Raw genomic sequence first — 18,697 nt, 5'->3', positions numbered from 1 at the left:
AGGAATATTCGGAACATTTGTTCAGCTATTTGCTTATCCATCGGAATTCCGCGAAGACTCTCGCGTTGCTATAACTGTTTCGTGCCTTTTTTCTATCCCGATCGACACGTACCTGTTTAGGTTGCAAAACCCGAATAGAGTGCAACGTGGCCGCACCGCCATGCAACACGCGCAGACTCAGCTTGCCGGACATCTCGGCCGTGGTGGCGGTCGCGCTCCTCAACTCCTTCTTCGCGGCTCGACCGAACTCCTTCTCGACTTTCAGCACGAGCGGTCCCAGACTGAACCTGGTCTTGATGGTCGTGTGGTCGCTCATCATGTTCACCGACACGTCGCCCGTTCTTTGCAGGGACGCCAATCCGTATAGAGTGGCTCTCGCTTTCGGTCTGGTGCTCTTGGTCTTGGTCTGAAAACGATCACATTAGGTTCATGAAACCCCGTTTGCAGTGTGTTTGCTGTTATCTAAATAAAATTATATAGATGATCATCTAGATGGAACTTTAGCGTCATCTTATCTTTATATATATAGATAATAGAAATATGTATTATCTATATCTGCATCTTAGATGTGAAAAAAGTATTATCTTCATTAAATTATCTAGAATGATTTTCAGCTAATTTTGGTTTAGAATCATAGCACATAAAAATACTTAAATAGTCGAACTTAAGCAGTAAGCGATAAAAATTTATGAATAAAAATATGAATACATATATTTTTATATCCTTTTTATAATTGTGTTTATATAAAACAGTCTTCAAAATTATTATCTAGAAAATTATTTGGATGGGTCGCCATATAATTTTATCTTTTATCTAGATATTTTTAAAACAAAATCATCTTCATCTTATCTAAGATGAATTTACATATTTTTATCGTATCTTTATAGCTAATTTTAAAATCATCTAAGCACAACACTGCCCGTTTGATACGTCTCAAACTTTACTTTTGAATTCAGATTCCGATAATGAAAATTTCTTTTCAAACATCCATGAGTATCTGTGGATTTTTTTTAATTACCTTGTTCTTGTTATTACTGCTTGCAGTAGTAGTTGCTATGGTTCCTTTCTTAGTCTTTGTCTTGTTCTTTATTCGTTTGCGATTCTTGTTGGAATTATTGTTGCTAGCTGACGTACGTCTGGATCTTATGTTGGCTTCGGTAGAAGATTCCAACGCGAGAGACGCGATCGTTTCCTTTTCCGTCATGGCTGCTGTTTCCGTTATGCCGGGTTCAGTAGTCAGCGTTATTTTCTGCAAACGCAAACATACATATTTATTGAAGAAGTGTGTAAATAAAATATTCTCGAATTCCCATTTAAAACGCATTACCGATGTATCATATATACCTTCTTGAATTAACTTCTGTTTTAGAACTGTTCCAAAAAATCGACATTCTGCTTTAATTTTTTAATTCAACATTAAATATTTCTTTTGACAATTGAGATTTTTCATTGTACTTAATGGTTTAACAAAACTTTATTATTATTTAATTTGCAAAAATTTTCCTATTTAAAAAATCTCTTATTGTCTCGACATTTTAATTATTGACAGGGACAAAATTGGCTTTCAATTTTTGTTAAAAAAATACTTAAAATTAAGAGATTGGTCTCTTGTTTTAGCAATTAAAATTATTCAAATTATCGGAAGGAGAGTGATCAATACCTCGACATTGTTTTCATTAACGCTTTTCTCAGTGATAGCGTCGATCGGCCTTGAAGCGCTCTTCTTGGTGCCATGCTTCTTGGTGCCTTTTCTTTTGCCTTTATTCTTATTCTTGTTCGACTTGGAGCCCGAACTTGAACTCGATAGCTTCACAGTCACCGGCTCGTAATTAGCGCGCAAAATGTTGTTGATCTTGCCGAGAATTTGATCGACGAAACGATTGTATTTGGCCACGTAAATCGCCGGCACGTGAGCGCTTGGTTCCGATTCCACGCCACCTAAATTGATAATAAGAGAGTTGCATCAGTATCTTGTAATTTTTATTTTTCGCGAAAAAAGCTATCTTAATACGATTCTGAAATATTAGTCTTTTCGTAAAAAATATAATTCGCAGAGACAAAGTTTCTTTCAGCAAAAATGTGTTGATGAGTTGACCGAGTATTTTAATCTTAAACCAAAGAAAAATAACTATTAGTCTGTTGAACCATTAAAAGTTTACACTGTCTACATCAACTGTCACTGATATGACATAATAAGTTAAGATAATTAATGCAAATATTAAAAATTTTTGCACCAATTTTACTTGGTAGCAATAACAGACCTGTAAATTCTATGTATTTTATTATTTTATAAATATTATTTCAATTAATTTTATACACATATACATCACACTAAAAAATTGTATAATTTTATCATCCTATATTTTCGCTTGACAATTTTTATTTTTCCCCGAAAGCCAGCCATCAGCTCACAAGTGGAAGAATTTCCAAAGTAATCATCAAAGAAGTCACATAATCTATCGAAAATATTCGATTGGAGACGACATTAAGATAAAGAGAGAAAGAGATGGCAGCTATTTGGGAATACGACCTTGAAACCACTTTTCGTGAAGTTATTTCGTTTCGTCCGGGTCATCGACCAGGGTGGGACATGCCGCCTTCCGTGACTGTCTCTCTCTTTCTCTCTAAACTTTAATGAAGGGAAACGCATTCCTCTCCTCCCTCTCTCCCTCGCACTGAGGCATCGGCTATACCATGGAAGGAAGTTGACGGTTGCCGATCGAGGAGGAGCCTACTTAAAGCCAGCGACAATGATAACGGTATATCGGAATCCTTCGGCGCGGCCAAACTGGTCCCCGATCTGGGCCACGACCTCCTTACTCGCTATTCACCTACCTACAGACCCATCTAGCCGCATTCACAATCTCTCGTGTGAGATGTTCACCTAAAAACTCTCCCCCTGCCGGTCGTTGCACCTGCAGCACGTAAGCACACTTTCTTTCGAACGCAGCGCATGAAAATTTTATGCCACGGACAAGGCCGTCTACTTCTGGCATCGCACGGAGGCGTTGAATGCCCATCGGGGCCTGATCGGTCCCTGGATAACGCGCGTGTACGATACCAGACTCTTTCACGGAGTCTTGCGTTTTACAAAGAAACCTTCGTCCAACGCGACTGACCGAAACGTTCCGCGAGAAGCGAATTTGTTAAGGCTTCTGGCTCCTCAACCACAAGATGGAATTGTGACGTCAGAAGCGAGAAAATGCACGCTAAAAATTCTTAAAGGCCATCTCGAAATAAAAAGATATTTCGATGAAACAGCACTTCGGATGGCTTTAGCATACTCTTAAAATACCTCGAAAACTATCCTTTTTTCTTTATAATTAATCAACAACTGTAAAATGATTGTGATATAAGGCTCAGTCTGCTTTTTGCACATTTGAGTTGTTGACTGTCAAAGGAAAAGAGTAGTTTTCAAAGTATTTTAAAAGTGTGCTAAAGCCATCTGAAATAGGGTTTCATTGAAATATCTTTTCATTTAAAAATGGCATTTAAGAATTTTCAGGATATGCTTTCTCGTCTCTGACGTTATAATCCAACATGGCAACATGGCGATGAAATGTCTCGCATATATGCATTTCCAGTCTGCGCTTTATCTTTCCAAATTTTTTAAATATATTCATTAAAGCTTTAATTAAATATCTGAAAAAAATATATGAATTGTATGGAACTATAGAAAAAAAATTCTGAAAATTATATTCATCGCTTTATAAGTTAATGTTTCTTGCGCGTCTCATTAATTGGAGTCTTATTTAAATTTTCATTTTCAGAAAGAATCTCGATTCAATATAATTAATGGTACATTCGAATAACAATTTTACTATTTTTAATAGAAATTATTAACTGAAATTTCAAATATCTCCAGCAACTATCCAATGAAACAAAGTACTTTAAGAATAGATTACTCAACGTGTTATTAATTTTACTTGGGAGATGAACAGACATTCCGTTCTCGATAGATACCTCACTTTTGAAGACTGAACCGGGTCAGTCGGAGATGCAAAAGTGTATACACGCAACAGAAACATTAATAGCGACGAGATATTAAATCACGGTTTAGGCGTGACGGAAACTGAAGGACATCAACTTCATAACTTATGAGCTGTGGGTCAGGGTCGAGGAGGAGGTTCTTCAGTATAATATCGCTTAACGCGCTCTCTGGGTCGGTGGCCTCGTTTCTTTTTCGATCAGCTACTACCGGTGAAAGCCGGGAAAAAATTTCAACGCGGTCGCACCTTTGTTGGGTTTAAACCCGGCGCTCTCATGTAGAAAGTTAATTGGACGCGTTAAAAATTCCCGTTTTTGTAAGCTGATGGCAGCGACTCGTTTGGTCGGTTTATCCAAGTCTTTAATAAAGTGCCCCTTGGGCACCTCGCCACTTTTTCATCTCAACTTTTATTCGTGAATCAACGATTGAAATCAATATTATCGTTTCAAACTATATCGTGTGAAAATAGATATCTAAAATCTTCATTAACTGACGATATAATCGGACGATAAAAAAATATAATGAAAGATCGTCTAAAAATGTTTCAGATATTTGAATGACATCTAACTTTAGATATTTCTAAAACGTTTGAAATATAAATGAATGACAATAGAATTATATAGACTTGTATCTTTAGTAATTCTTACTACAGTTATTATATATATGAAAATAATAAGATCAAATAAAACCAAGGCATTTAAAAAAATAGCATTTTAATAAAAAAAAGAAAGATATTTATGATTAATATGAACACTATCAAATTTTTCCTTGTTTGTGTAGTATCTACTTATCAAATATTAATTTTATAATTTTCTCACTAAGAATTCCACGTCTTTTTTAGGATTTAGAAATATGGAAAGGGCAAACGGAAGGGTAACTGTCCAGGTACACGTGTTACTGTCCAGGTACACGTTGTTGCAGTCGATCGTCCTTTGAAACCGTCCACCAAAATACGCGATTATTTACTAAATAAATAATAGGCGGATATATAGCTGAAGCGAAAAAAGCAAGGGTCGAAGTTGGGACAAAAAGAAGCACTATTATATAAAAAATAATCAAGCGGGTCACGTCACGTCACGAAGAAGAAATTTCGATGCCGCAAAAATAATCTCTACATTTGATTCGCTTAATCGTCGAAATATTTCCGCGGCATCGATAATCAATCGAATGATTTTTCATTTCAATTTCTAGCTTTGAAAGAAAAATTCGCGCGATTTCGCTTCAAAATTGAAGTACATATTTAAAGGAAAGAAAAACAGAGAGAACTTATCCTCCTGGATTACGCGTATCACACAAGTGTATCTGGACATATAAACACGCTGACACTTTCGATTCGATGCGACTGGACAATGGTGAATGAAATAAATAGACGGTACACAGAATATGTTTTGTAAAAATAATAAATTATTTATATTTTGCACAATCCAGAACGGACAATGTCTCTGTACAAGTCTAGAAATGTCGTAAGAAAACTCTCTCGATTCGGCCGCGCGCGCTCGCAGAAAACAATCGACACCGTCATCGATTACGTTTAATTTGGCAAGTGATGGACAACTTTGTAATATCAATTTTATGATACAGAGAAATTAAGAGTTTGGCGAATTCATTTTTTTTAATTACATCATACATGTATTTCACATATTCTACTACTTGTATATTTATAAAAAAAAAGAAAAAGAATCAATTATTAAAAAATTTTAAATGTCATCACTGCCAGGTGAACCGTCCTATTGCTAATTCAAGAAGACAGAAACAAAATTAGTCTCTTGTTCGATGATTTCCGACGTAGGCGATTTCGGTGTCGCTTGACCCTATAAATGAAACTAAATAATACCTTTTGATTTCGAGTTCTTTTTCTCTCTCTCATGCACACGCACCCTTTTCTTTTTCTTTATTTCTGAGCGATCATTCGTTCGACATTAACAGAAAATAAAATCGCGAAAAGAGGGAGGAATACGTGACGTGAAGTCACCAAGCCAAAGCATTTCCATGTTATACCAAGCAACGCAAGACGTCCAAAAAATTGGAGCTTTAGAATAATTTCTAAAGATGTCTAAAAGCCATCTAAAAACATTTGACAAATTAGGATGCGTTTTAAACATCTAAAAAATAACTGAAGCATATTTTTAAAAAGTTAGAGTTTCTAAAAAATTCCTGAAAAACACCTTAAAAATTGGAAAATTTTGTATAGATGTTTGATGCTTTGAAATGTATTTAGGAAGCATAATCAGACATATTTAAGTTTTTGGAACGTTTGCACTACTCGGCACGTATTTACCACTTTTGATGAGAAAAATCGATGACTAAAATATGAAAGTATATTAGGGGAAATCTAGCTACTTGTATACTCTCAGTGCACTACACGTTTATAGAGTTTCGTGATGAGAATAGCGCAAACCCCGCCAAGAGAACTCTATAAGACAAGACAGACAAGATAGATATAAGCTAGAAAAAAAAGGAATAAAAACCTACAAAAAGAGAGCGGATGCGTCAGTCTATGGTGCGATGCGACTTTAAATAGAGGTATTGCCGTTAATAAATACAAATATATAAATAATTAACACTAAATAAATTAAAGGTAAAATAATTGATCGCGCAAAATTGCAAAGTAGCAAAAAATCAGCTTCTCCGCTTGCGGGACTTTATTAGCGCGGTTTATTTTCCGTCATCGAGTAATTTCTCGAAAAGATGGCCCGATTCTATCGCCCGATCGAGAAATTATCGTATATCAATATAGTGGAAAAAATTTATAGCGAGATTTTATTCCCCAGTTGTCTGGTACAACTCTCGAAGAATTATATGCATAAATTATATGAATAAATTAATAAATATAAATATTAATAAAATTAACTTAATAGAAAATTACTTCAATTTTATAAACGTCGAGTAAATGATAACTTTCTCTCTCTCAACGTTCGACTTAAACTAATTTAGAAGTTGAAATAATCTCTAAAAATTGATATGTGTTGATAATTATTATTTATCACTACACGAGATATATATAAATATATATATATAAGAAAATAATAGAATATGTTCTCAAAGTCTAATTATATACATATGTACGTAAGAAATAATTTGAAATGGCAAGCTTAATCTCTTCATAGCATACTTTTATAAATTATGAGAATATTTGACTTTTATTTTACTTATACAATTTTTTTCGAAAAATCTCGCTATATTTATAGAGTTTGAATTTTTATAAATAAAAAAAAACATGGAGGTAAAATAAAGATTTCGCTCCACGAATGAACGTCGCGATCGGGCGTAGTCGCGGCTGTCTAATTAAGATTTCGCGAAACCGACAATTCCGAAATCTCAGGCGCTCGACGGAATCAATAAATAATCATTGGTGTGCAACGACTCTTCTCGCGAGAAGAAACCTTCATGCGAGAGAGAAGAAACGACGACGTTTCTCTTCGTCGTCGTCATCGTCGACGAGGAGAACGCGCAAGGTCGGGGAATCACGTTGCACTATTGTAAGTCGACTCATTGTCAAATTTAAAGTCGATTAAACGCGGAAGAGGAAGTGGAAGAAGAAGAAGAAGAAGAAGAAATAGAAGAAGAGGAAGAGCGGGACGATCGCGCGGGCGATTTGCGCGACTTGCGGGCGTGCTTGACGTTATATTTCTTGGCCTTCTTGCCCTTAAACTCACGTGCGTGCCTAGCGCTGGCGATATCGGCGATCTCGTCCACTTCGTCGTCGTCGTCATCATCGTCGTCGTCGTCCTCGTCGCTATCGTCGTCGTCGTCGTCGTCGTCCTCCGTGATGTCCAGATCCACGTCGTCGTCGTCATCGTCGTCATCGTCGTCGTCCTCCTCGCTCGAGGTCGGAGCAGCTGGTGCAACCGGGGGCGCGATGGCGTTCACCGACACCGGATTCGAGATGGACTCGGCAGCTTCGAGGGTGGAGTCGTGCACGCCGGACGCGGCTTCGGCTTCCTCGTCCTCGTAGCTCCCGGAATCTTCGCCAGCCGCCTCACCCGCAGCCGCATCCTCGGCGGCCTCTTGGCTCAAATCGGCCGCCACGGATAGCGGTACCTGAGGTGAATTCACGGGGGCTGGTGGTGGAGCTGGGCCAGCTGGGGCGACTCCGGCCACCGACGCGGGTTCGTCGTCGTCGTCGTCGTCGTCATCTTCTCCTGTAATTTCATGACGGATGCTTTTTTAGCAATGTTATTGTTAATGCGATTAATACGACATGATATAATTATTATTATGTTACCGAAGTGACATTTTTTCCTCTACGTAGAGAGAATTTTCTCTTAGAATTTACCCTCAAATTCTATATTTACTATATATGTTTACATAGTAAAATTTACTATATTAATATTAATATTTTTTGTTGTGCTATAAATATTAATCAGAGAAACTCTTCCAATGCATGATTTTCAAGATAAATTCTAAGAGAAAATTCTCTCCGGTTAATTTTAAGTAAATTAATCCAAACATTTTTTAACAATTAAAAATCAACCTCAATTTTACACTTGAGATTCTTTTTCCCGCATATTGATTTTTCATGGAAATTATGGAAATTCAACAATAATAAAGATATGCGAAAATATCAGGAAGAAACGAGCACGAATAGAATACAAGAGGGAATATCATGAAGAAACGAACTGAAGCGACTCGAAGCTACTTCTGCTTCAAATATGTATATCTCTATTTGAACTGGTTTATCTGTTAGAACTGGTTCCAATCGTAAGCACAACTGCATCGACATTGCTGAGTTGGTTCTAAATTCAAAAACAAGCGAAACAAATGCAGTACAATGTTGCTGGAATATTATAATATATTGCAAGACACACCGGTTACAACACCATGTACATACAACACATCCTCCTACAAGTTTATGGATTTATAAATTTAACACGCGTTTCCTCGCAAGAGACAGCCTCGGATTATCCTTCGGTATTCAGGTCAATGTGAAGAAGTAGCGCGTAGAAATTTTTTTCCGAACCAAGATCGCTGTCGATTTATGTTAATTTGGACGAGTCAAAGTATACCCTATACCGTTATGAGAGAGGGGTATGTGAGAGAGGGGAAGGGATGGAAAGAGAGATTCTCAGGTAACACCAAGTGTTCCTGTTTGCATAACGGTGTGTGTCAGTTTGCGAGATTCTCTATTGTTGGATTCGACAGAAAAGAACTCGATGCAACTCGGCGAAACGAGTTACAATTTACAAATAATTCATTCAATGGAAGAGACTTAAATTAATAAACATATATTCTTTCTTTTTTTCAGATTCAACGCATCATTCTCTTCGTTTCTCGTGAAAGTTCTCGACAGAAGAAAAATCAGTCCACGCAAGAAGTCAAAAGTTAAACTCCCGCTCTCACCTCCAAGTATATCTTCGATGAAACGCTCCAAGTAATCGCCATCGTCGTCGTCATCGTCATCATCGTCGTCATCGTCGTCATCGTCATCGTCATCGTCGTCGCCCGTGATGTCTAGATCGACGTCGTCGTCGTCATCATCGTCGTCGTCGTCGTCATCGTCGGCAGCGGGAACAGCTGGGGCGGCCGGGGCGGCTTGCCTTCCGGTTGCAACCAGATTTTGAGTCGACACCTTGCTGTCGGTGATCTCGGGTACCGGCGAGGCGAGTGACCCTATCGCCAGACAGCACAGCAACGTCAGCACTGCCGCTAGTCTCATGGCTCTGTGCAATAACAGAATAGGCAAACAATTATTATTAATTATCATCGATGTCATATTTCGCGAATTATACGAATTTTATATATATATATATATATATAAGTATCCCAAGTAGTATACTGATGTCATTCGATGTCAAAATGACGTACGTTTGCTACTTGGAATTAAAGTATAAATAGTTTTATATAATACATTTAAATTTAAAAATAACGAGAATTATGATATAATTGTATCATATCATATCATACCATGAAGTATTTGCATCGCGATCTTAAGAAAAAAAATCCTGCCTTTCAAATACGAGCGTTTGTAGAATTTTTTCCAGAAGAGAGGGCATGATTAAATCTTTTTTGTCCTTTTAATTTTTTTAATTTTTATTTTTTTATATTAAATATAATAAATTCCAGTGTTTCTTCAAAAGGAGAGCAAAAGCTCAATTATTATTTTACTGATTCCAAGGAGGGGCAAATGCCCTCTCTTACCTCCTTCTGCGGACGCTCATGCTTTCAAGAAACAATAATTTAGAATACAAATTGAATTGCTTTTATAAAGTCCGAGATTTGGAACATTGCACAAATAATGAAATATATTTTCAAAAATAAATGTTAATTACTATTAATAAATGGTAATTGCATTAGCACAAATTCAATTTATATATATATATATATCTATATATTAATTAGCAAACTTTTTTTAAAATTTACAGATGGAATATCGAGAAATCTATACAAATTAAGGGAAACGCGGTTGATTTGGGACGTTTCGCGTAATCCAGGATCATTGATAAAATGACCGAGGATAAAAGGAGGGCGTTAATGAGACTCTGTAAGTGTATATAATTTACATATTCACACAGTTAGGACCTTATTCGCGCGAGGACACGACAAACACGCGATAAATAGCAGTAAATAGTAGACTGCGAATTAACCGTAAGGAATCGCGCCTTTTTCCAGGGGGACACTTTTTGTTCCGTTCCATGCCGTGACCGGTGATCGACCGACGATCTAGAGCTACTTGTATAGGGTCGCATTCCCATGCGTACGCTTTCGGCTTTCGGAGCACGATCGCGAAATGAATTTTACGAGTCGCGCAGCGAAATAAACTAGGCGTTTTATTTCAAGGAGAATCGCGTCGCAAATACGACGATGTACTCCACTTTTGATGAATATCCTTGAATATTGTCCCCCTGACCGTTTAACGATCGAATTTCTACGAGGAGAAAACTGAAACAAGATGAGCATTTTGCTCAAATATATAGAATTTACACGAGAAATCGGTATAATGACGTTAGAAAAAAATGATGAGGATCGAAAATTAATGGAAATCCTTTTACGAAACGAGACTGAAATTCGTTACAGAAAGTCGGTAATGAGAGATCCACTTTGTGACAATTCTACCCATGATATCAATTCTCCAATTTTCCTATACAGGCAACATGATAGTAACAAAATGCGTATGTAAATGGAATTTTTTTCTCTCTCATGTACAAACTAAATTGTGGAATAATTTGTTTTACGTGAGATTTTATTCTTGATATTAAAATTTAATTATAATTTAAATTTTTGTATCTTTCTATAATCTAGTATTCTTACTCAAACTGGAATTTCTAAACACTAGCAAAAAACAATTGACACCAACATAATTAATTTTCTCTAGCATTTTTACATCACTGTACTTTATAAAAAATATTTAGGAAAAAAATGTAGAAATTTTCGTAATTTACAGAATCTATATAATTTGCAAGATTTGCTTTCTGATAATTATCTTTGTATTTTATATAGGAAGAAAAGAAATTAGAAATTACGAACTTATTCAATTTTTTTGTTCATTTTTTATTTATTAAAAGATGCGAGAGAGATAATTTTATCATATTAACACATTAAATGCAATAATGTTTGCGAGTTCCCGTTATCGCGATCGACAAATTATTCACGAATGCTTCTCACGTAAGATGATCTCAGGCAACTTCATTGTACCGTAAGAATCCTTGATTATGTACACAAATGATTCTCATTGACCTTACATTCAAAATTCCAACACACTTTTTTCTCAAAATTGGCTTCATTAATCGAGAATACATTTTCTTTTTTTAAATTTACGAAAAATGTTCACGAATGTAAATGAAAAGTCAAATCTGAGTCGAATTGGAATTTTAGAAAACACTTGTCATATCAATGCAATACAACCATAAAAATTTTTAAATATTCGAATATTTATCCGAATAATTTGAGTTTGCTGAATTTTTTAATTTTAATATAATAAAATAAAATAGAAGAATTGAGATTAAAATAATTTTTTGAGATTAAAATAAATGTTTCTAGTTTTATATTCTATATGTTATATTTATACGTATATAATATTTTTATAAAATAAACATGATTGATTAATCTTGAGAAACATAAAACTATCTTGAAAACAAATTAATACATTATAATTCATATGAAATGAATACGAGAGAAAAGACAAATAAAATGGCAACTTATTTTTCTCAGGAAAAGTAACACTATCAGATAATCAAATGACAAGAAATAATAAAAAAAATAAATATAATATTAAAACACCTTTTCTCTTTACGATCTTTTATAGAAAGGATATTTTTCCCTGTAAAAAATGTTACCTTCACGCGTTCAAAAGGTAAAAATCTGGAACTATATACTTATGTTGTGCCTTCACAGTAACTTGGTACGATCTCGCGATCCAAAAAGCAACGGCATCGGAACCCGGAAGTAACGAGTCGCGACGAATCGGAATGAAGAAGGACGTCGCAACGACACGACAGGGAACAAAATTCACACAGCGAGTCCGTCACACGAAGCTACCCCACTGTACTCAGGCGTCGCACATTGGTATCACTCAACCCTCATCAGGAAGAGATCGTTCCTCGATTCGACCGGACGGAACGGAAGGAAAGGAGTCGAGGGAAGAGGGGAGATAACTTGGAGTCGGTCAAGGTCGTTCGCAAGTCCGGTTACCGGAAGAACGAAGACTTCCGATACGACGGGGATGGTTGGGCACTTATTTGTTCTCCACTTCGCTGCGTATCCGGATATCCTTCAGGGACTCACCTCTCTGTCTTTATCTTTCTCTCTCTCTTTCTCTGAACTCTCCTTTTCTATGTCCTCTCGAAGTAGACGATCGACGATCGACGATGACACGCGTGTATATGTATATATATACAACGTCCCGGTTTCTTCCACCCGGATCGATCCACCGAGCGGCTCGGTGAGAGTGTTAAAACAGACGAGGCGGTCTCGACGCGACCCTTTTATACCGACCCGCACCTCCACCTCCTTTCGTATACTCTTTCGTCGTCCTCCTTCTCGCACGTCGTCTTCGTGCTCTTCCTGCGTTCATTCGCGTCATACTCTACCTACCTACCTACCTACCTACCTACCTCCTATTCTCCACGTGGCTCGACCAAGCGTTTTCTCCCTTTCTTGAGACATGCGTGCGTTCATTGTATATATATACATATTTCACACCCGCTAATAAGACTATTAGCGGACAATTTCTCGTATGGTATCCTACTTCCGCTTTGTTTCATTGTACTAGTACAACGTTTGTATATTCTTTCTTCAATCAGTAGAAATGTGTCACTTTTTCCAATGTCCACCCTTTTTTTCATTCGATTTCGTCGACATTTTTATTCTTCTTTATACACACGTACATGTACCTAAGAATTTCATTATTCCGTACACGGAGAGAATTTTCTTTTAAAATTTACCCTGAAAATCATAATAATTAATATGGTATTGGAAGAATTTTATAAGTCTCTGATTAATATTTATTATGTCATAATAAAAAATATTAATCGAACATATTTTATATCTTATTGTGGTAGATATTAATATTTTTATTACGGTAAAACTATTAATCAGAGAATATAAAATTGTATAAAATTCTTTCAGTACCATATTGTCCCATAATTACCATGATTTCAGGGTAAATTCTGAGAGAAAATTCTCTCCGTGTATATTTTTTAAATCCCTAAATATTCTCGCATACAAAATAAAATTTGACATCACCATAATGTTTTGAACATTTTTAAATTTTATTTCGAAATTTTTGCGATAATTTTTTAAGAATTTTACAATCTTGAAAAACCGTCCATTATCGTCTATAGTTCTTGACATTAAACATTATTCACAAAGTGAGATTGTACGATAGATAAATTGCTTGAAAGCGCATTACGAGAAGAAGTTATAGCCCATCTGCAGATCTAAAATTAATCAAACGCGCATTAGCTGAGATCATTGTCACTCTCGCTCCTTCTGGCGAAACGTTCAATATCTCGTTTGATGACGCTGTTCGTTTCATGTACTACTTTCGCGATAAATAATGTATTACCCGGATCGGGGCTCTCTGCCGTGATAGAGCTCGTATGATCTCGAGGCAGCTAATTAGCACCAATTACCTCGCAGATGGATGATTGGTGCAGCTCATAATGCGTATGATTAATAAATATACATATACTACACATACACACGCATACATATGTAAAATGATTATGTCACATAATTCAACTCTATTGTATTGTATGTCGCGCGAATTGAGAATGCTTTCTTGCGATCAGGTCCTCGATGTTTTCTCGATAATCCGGAAGTACGAGACTAGTAGTGCTAGTTCTAGTAGTACTCTAAAGAAAAACCGGCAAGAAACCGGCGTATGCTCATTTTCTGCCCGTCTCTTTCTATAAAGTAGTATAACTGTAAGTCCTATAAGCTAAGAGCATATTTTAAGAGCATTTTCAATTTTTAATTTTCAAAAAAATGCAATAAGTGAATCAAGTTTCTGAACCCAACAAAAATCGAAATTTCTTCTTAATACTATTTCGTAATTTGGTTTCGATTATTTAATTTTTATGACTAATTTTATCGTCGATATTACTAGTCATATTATTAAACTATTACGCGATCGTTTATCTCGATTATTATTATTACTACTGTTATTACTAGTACTGTTACTCGTATAGAAACTTCGCAATTGATGAATTTATTATGTCGAGCATATGGACCGACGATATGGAGCAGAGAGCGAGAGTGGGCTTGTCATGTTCTCTTGCTTCATTCTTAAAGCAGCTGCGAATTTTTAAATGCGCAAGTTTATTTAATTCAAATAATTTTAATTTCATTAAATGATATTTTTAAATTCATTCAAAACATAAAAAAAAGAAATTTTTTTACTCTGACAAATATAAATTATAAATATTTAGAGGTGTCTCGGAGATCTTGATTACAAATATTTAATTATCATAATTTATAGAAATTAAAATTGTATTATAATAAAAAATATATAATTAAATTTTTGAAAAGTAGCGCATGTAAATTTTAAATATTAAATATTTAATATTTTTAAATTAAATAATTAAGTCCAAGTTTGACATAAAACATCCAATTGTCTGTAGCTTTCCTTGGACTATTTCTTTAAAATTTTCACATAAACATTCTTTTCAAATCTAGAGAATAAATTATTGAACAAATCAGTCCCTATACAACATCGAATTAAAATGTTTTTTTTTGTAATTACAGGATAATAATGAACAACTATGGAGATTTGATAATTGATACTCCGACGTTAAGGGTAAAATAAGAATCATGGAAATGAAGCATTTGCCTTTGAAGAACGAGGAGCGAAAGCAACGTGTCCGATCGTCATCAGCCGATCGTCTAACTGTAAATACCGGGCGACTTCCTTCTCCTACGGATGGCATAGTAGCAACTATAACTATCGAGATGGATCGATCATATACCTCGCTCAGCATCCGTGCTGTCTAATGCCCGAAGCGGCGGCGTTTCAATTTTTGTACGATACATTCCCGTTTTCTCGAACGATTTCACGCTTCGAAACTACTCTTGATGATCTTTGTATATAGATAGACTCGACACATGGCTCATTTTTCCAACATATATGGTATGTTGTTACATTATCGTTATATGTTATTTGCGTTATATATTTAGCCTGACGATCAGGAAAGTTGCAATAATACAGTCGAGCGACGATACCAAGAGCTAATTTTTTGAAAGTTTCTGCGAGAAGTGAGACAGAAAGTTGAGAGGAAAGAGATAAACAGGTGGGAGAAAAAGTGGCACTGTGTGTCCTAGAAGGTGTCGACAGCCATAGACGACGAATTTCACCGATTGGGATAAATTTGTCGCGTTGCGATATTTCTTTTTATTATCAAGATTTGTTTTATTACTTCAAAAAATTTTTTTATTAATCATAAGAAAGCTGTTTTATATTTATATATACACATATAAAACAGCATGATAAATGATCTATAAATTAGACGATGATAAGGTGCTTTTATACTTCAGTGACATGCATCTATAGAACGCACAATAATACAGCCCGATTAACTCAGATTAATCGCGACAGCACATCGATTAGTTGCAATTGCATCGCGGATCAATTTCAGGATTCTCCCTCGTTGCAACTACAGTACAAATTACCTTAGCTATTTATACATTATTTATTCCTGATAGTTTGAGACTATCGCAAGAAAACAATCGACAATGTATATATTCTCTCTCCGCATTATTTTTCTTACGTCTACTATAATGAAGTACTATTCAGAACTTCGGAGAATTTGCCTATAAAAAAAGAAACTCACCTTAACTCCTAGTTTATATTGAAGTAATTTCCTCGAGCATGGATATAGCTATCCCAGCGTTTTCATCCACGATTCTCATGCATCTATGGAAATCTTCAATAAGTGTTTTAAGCACCTCCTGCGATATACCTGGATCTCCTCAGTTGTGTAAAAACGGTGATCTTTCATTCAGGAAAAAATCACAGGAGACAAGGTCAAGTGAATAAAATAGAGGAGGCATCATTATCGTATTTTTAAAAGATGAAAATTATATATACCTACCGAATAACGAGCGATTTGCGGGCAGGTGCATTGTTATGGTGAAGAAGTAGTTATTGTTCTCTCAACGTCTTTATCCGGATGTCTTGATGCTCTTCCAGCTTCGAAACATCTCAATAAACTTTTCCATCTACAGTTTGACCAGACAATCGATAAATTCCTGAAGGGCAGAAAGAAATGCTTAAAACATTTATATTTGAAGATGAATACATTTCGAGAGATCCGTTGAATTATAAAAAATCATGTTGAGGTAGCTGTATCCATATTTATCAAGGAAACTACTTCGAAGGAAATTAGAAATTAAAATAAGCAATTCTTTCTTTAATCAATATAAGCAATTCTTTCTTTAATCAATATAAGCAATTCTTTCTACAATACATGACATAAAAATATATTTTTGTAATGTAATATATTTTTACGCACATATGCGAAATAATAAGAATATTCTTATTATATATTATATTTTAAATCGGAAAATTAAAATTAATCTCTAATATTTATTTGAAAACATTTTTATATATTTTTAATAAGTTTTTAATAGGAAATATTTGAGAACGACGAGTTCAATATATGCATGTGTATTTATAGGTATATAAAGCATCTATCGTTAAAAACCAATATCGGAAACAAAAACTCTCTAATAAATAATTGGCCTAAAAATATAACGGTGCACTTTCGAAATTTAAGAGGAGATAAAGATTGTGCTGAAAAAGATCCGGCTTTCTCGTTCTTTGCATTAAATTAATTTGCATCGCCTAAATACTATTCAAAATTCATAATAAATATGCGATTTATAGCATTATAAAACAAGCCTTATATCCGGCAAAGTATCTTCAATGTTAAAAAGTATCCGGAAATATTAAAATTAAAATCTTTGTATTTTTTTAGCATATAACATGTCTTTCAATGTAACTAATACGGATTTTTTGAGGGTTCCAAAGTCTTCCTTTGAAATATTTTGAAGAAGATATAAAAGAAACCGTAAAAGAAAATTGAAAGAAATGAAGATTTTCATGTATAAATTAAAATTTCAATATTAATGATTAAAAAGAATGTTTTATTATAAAGAAAAAAATAGCAAAGTAGAGCCGACAAACTCTAGCATTGAAACATGTTTACTATAAAAAAGAAAAGTTCAATTTTTTGTAAAATTTTCGTCAAGTAAAAACGTTAATAATAAGACATGCGATATCAAAAAAGAAAAATTGTTGCCAAGACGAAAGCACAGTATATCCGTGTATTCCCAGATTAAATTTGTCATTGAGAAATGTTTCCCACATGTAGAGAGCAGTAGCTCGACAACCCGGCAAGATCCGGTGCGAATCTCGCTCGCTTAATCGTTCACTCATGGATCATCGAGCTCTCGGACTCACCGACTCTCCATTCTGGCTGGAATATGGGATTTGGTGTCACAACGAGGCGAAGAGAAGTAGTCCGCGGCTACATGAATTAGTAATCAGGATGTGTGTGTCTCGCGCGAGTGTGCGCGTGCATATGCGTGTGTATGGCGAACGCATTTTCGTATACGCACGCCTATGAGAAGGAAAAGGAGAGGCCGGAGAAGCGAAACGCACCGTGGAAGAGGAAACGACGAGAGAAGGACGTTCGAAAATTCAATAAGGACAAAGCGATGCTACAATGCGTTGAGATTCACACGCGCATTCTTCGCGGTATCGTCGGCTTATTCTCATTCATTATTCATCGAATTACGCCTAAGGATGAGGAGAATCGCGCGCTCTTTGATGAATGTCCGTTGTGTCCCCAAATTTCTTCAATTGGAAAAATCAAATAAACATGCATCGATCTATTTTCGCGATTTAGATTGTTACGCAATATATATATCATGTGTCGATTATTATACAATATATTATGTATAAATTATTCCCTGTAAAATATGAATCGTGCCATCTTTGCAAAAGATTATACCTGAAGGAAATTGTCTTTTTTTCCTCGAAAAAAGTCACATTTTGTATTTTAGAATATATTTTGAAAAAAAATATAAGTTCTAATCTATCTTTTCTTTTCACATAAACTACAAGTAATTCGCAATTTTAATTATTTATTTGATTAAGCGTTTAAATAGATCTTTTGGAAGTCTCATTTAAAGCTATAATTCAATTATTTTATATATTTTTATTTAAATATATATTTTTTTCATTTCTTCAAAATACGTCGGTCATATTTT

General features: G+C 35.2%; 1 protein-coding gene and 1 long non-coding RNA gene across 3 annotated transcripts in view; one reads left to right on the top strand and one right to left on the bottom strand.

Moving 5' to 3' along the window:
- LOC114939877 (uncharacterized) overlaps positions 1-14,945 on the top strand; it is a 21,689-nt gene extending 6,744 nt beyond the window's left edge. The window contains exons 5-7 of the long non-coding RNA XR_003821356.2: positions 9,234-9,667; positions 10,351-10,469; positions 12,320-14,945. This is a non-coding gene — a long non-coding RNA (uncharacterized LOC114939877). The remainder of the gene's footprint in view (positions 1-9,233; positions 9,668-10,350; positions 10,470-12,319) is intronic.
- LOC114939766 (uncharacterized) overlaps positions 1-18,697 on the bottom strand; it is a 22,523-nt gene extending 3,826 nt beyond the window's left edge. The window contains exons 1-7 of one of the 2 annotated variants that reach the window (XM_029314179.2): positions 16,516-18,697; positions 16,255-16,415; positions 9,329-9,648; positions 7,645-8,130; positions 1,661-1,938; positions 1,019-1,249; positions 113-406 (exon numbers count right to left, since the gene is read on the bottom strand). In XM_029314179.2, coding sequence (XP_029170012.2) covers positions 113-406; positions 1,019-1,249; positions 1,661-1,938; positions 7,645-8,130; positions 9,329-9,644 — 1,605 coding nt within the window. In that variant the 5' untranslated portion in view covers positions 9,645-9,648; positions 16,255-16,415; positions 16,516-18,697. Of the gene's footprint in view, positions 1-112; positions 407-1,018; positions 1,250-1,660; positions 1,939-7,644; positions 8,131-9,328; positions 9,649-12,709; positions 12,998-16,254; positions 16,416-16,515 lie in introns of those variants that run through there. The other variant, XM_085487851.1, reaches the window with a different exon arrangement.

This window comes from Nylanderia fulva, unplaced genomic scaffold, assembly GCF_048542155.1.
Source record: "Nylanderia fulva isolate GAGA-0341 unplaced genomic scaffold, ASM4854215v1 Scaffold6, whole genome shotgun sequence".
NCBI classification, from domain to species: Eukaryota; Metazoa; Arthropoda; class Insecta; order Hymenoptera; family Formicidae; genus Nylanderia; species Nylanderia fulva.
This window is presented reverse-complemented; position numbering and strand designations above follow the sequence as displayed.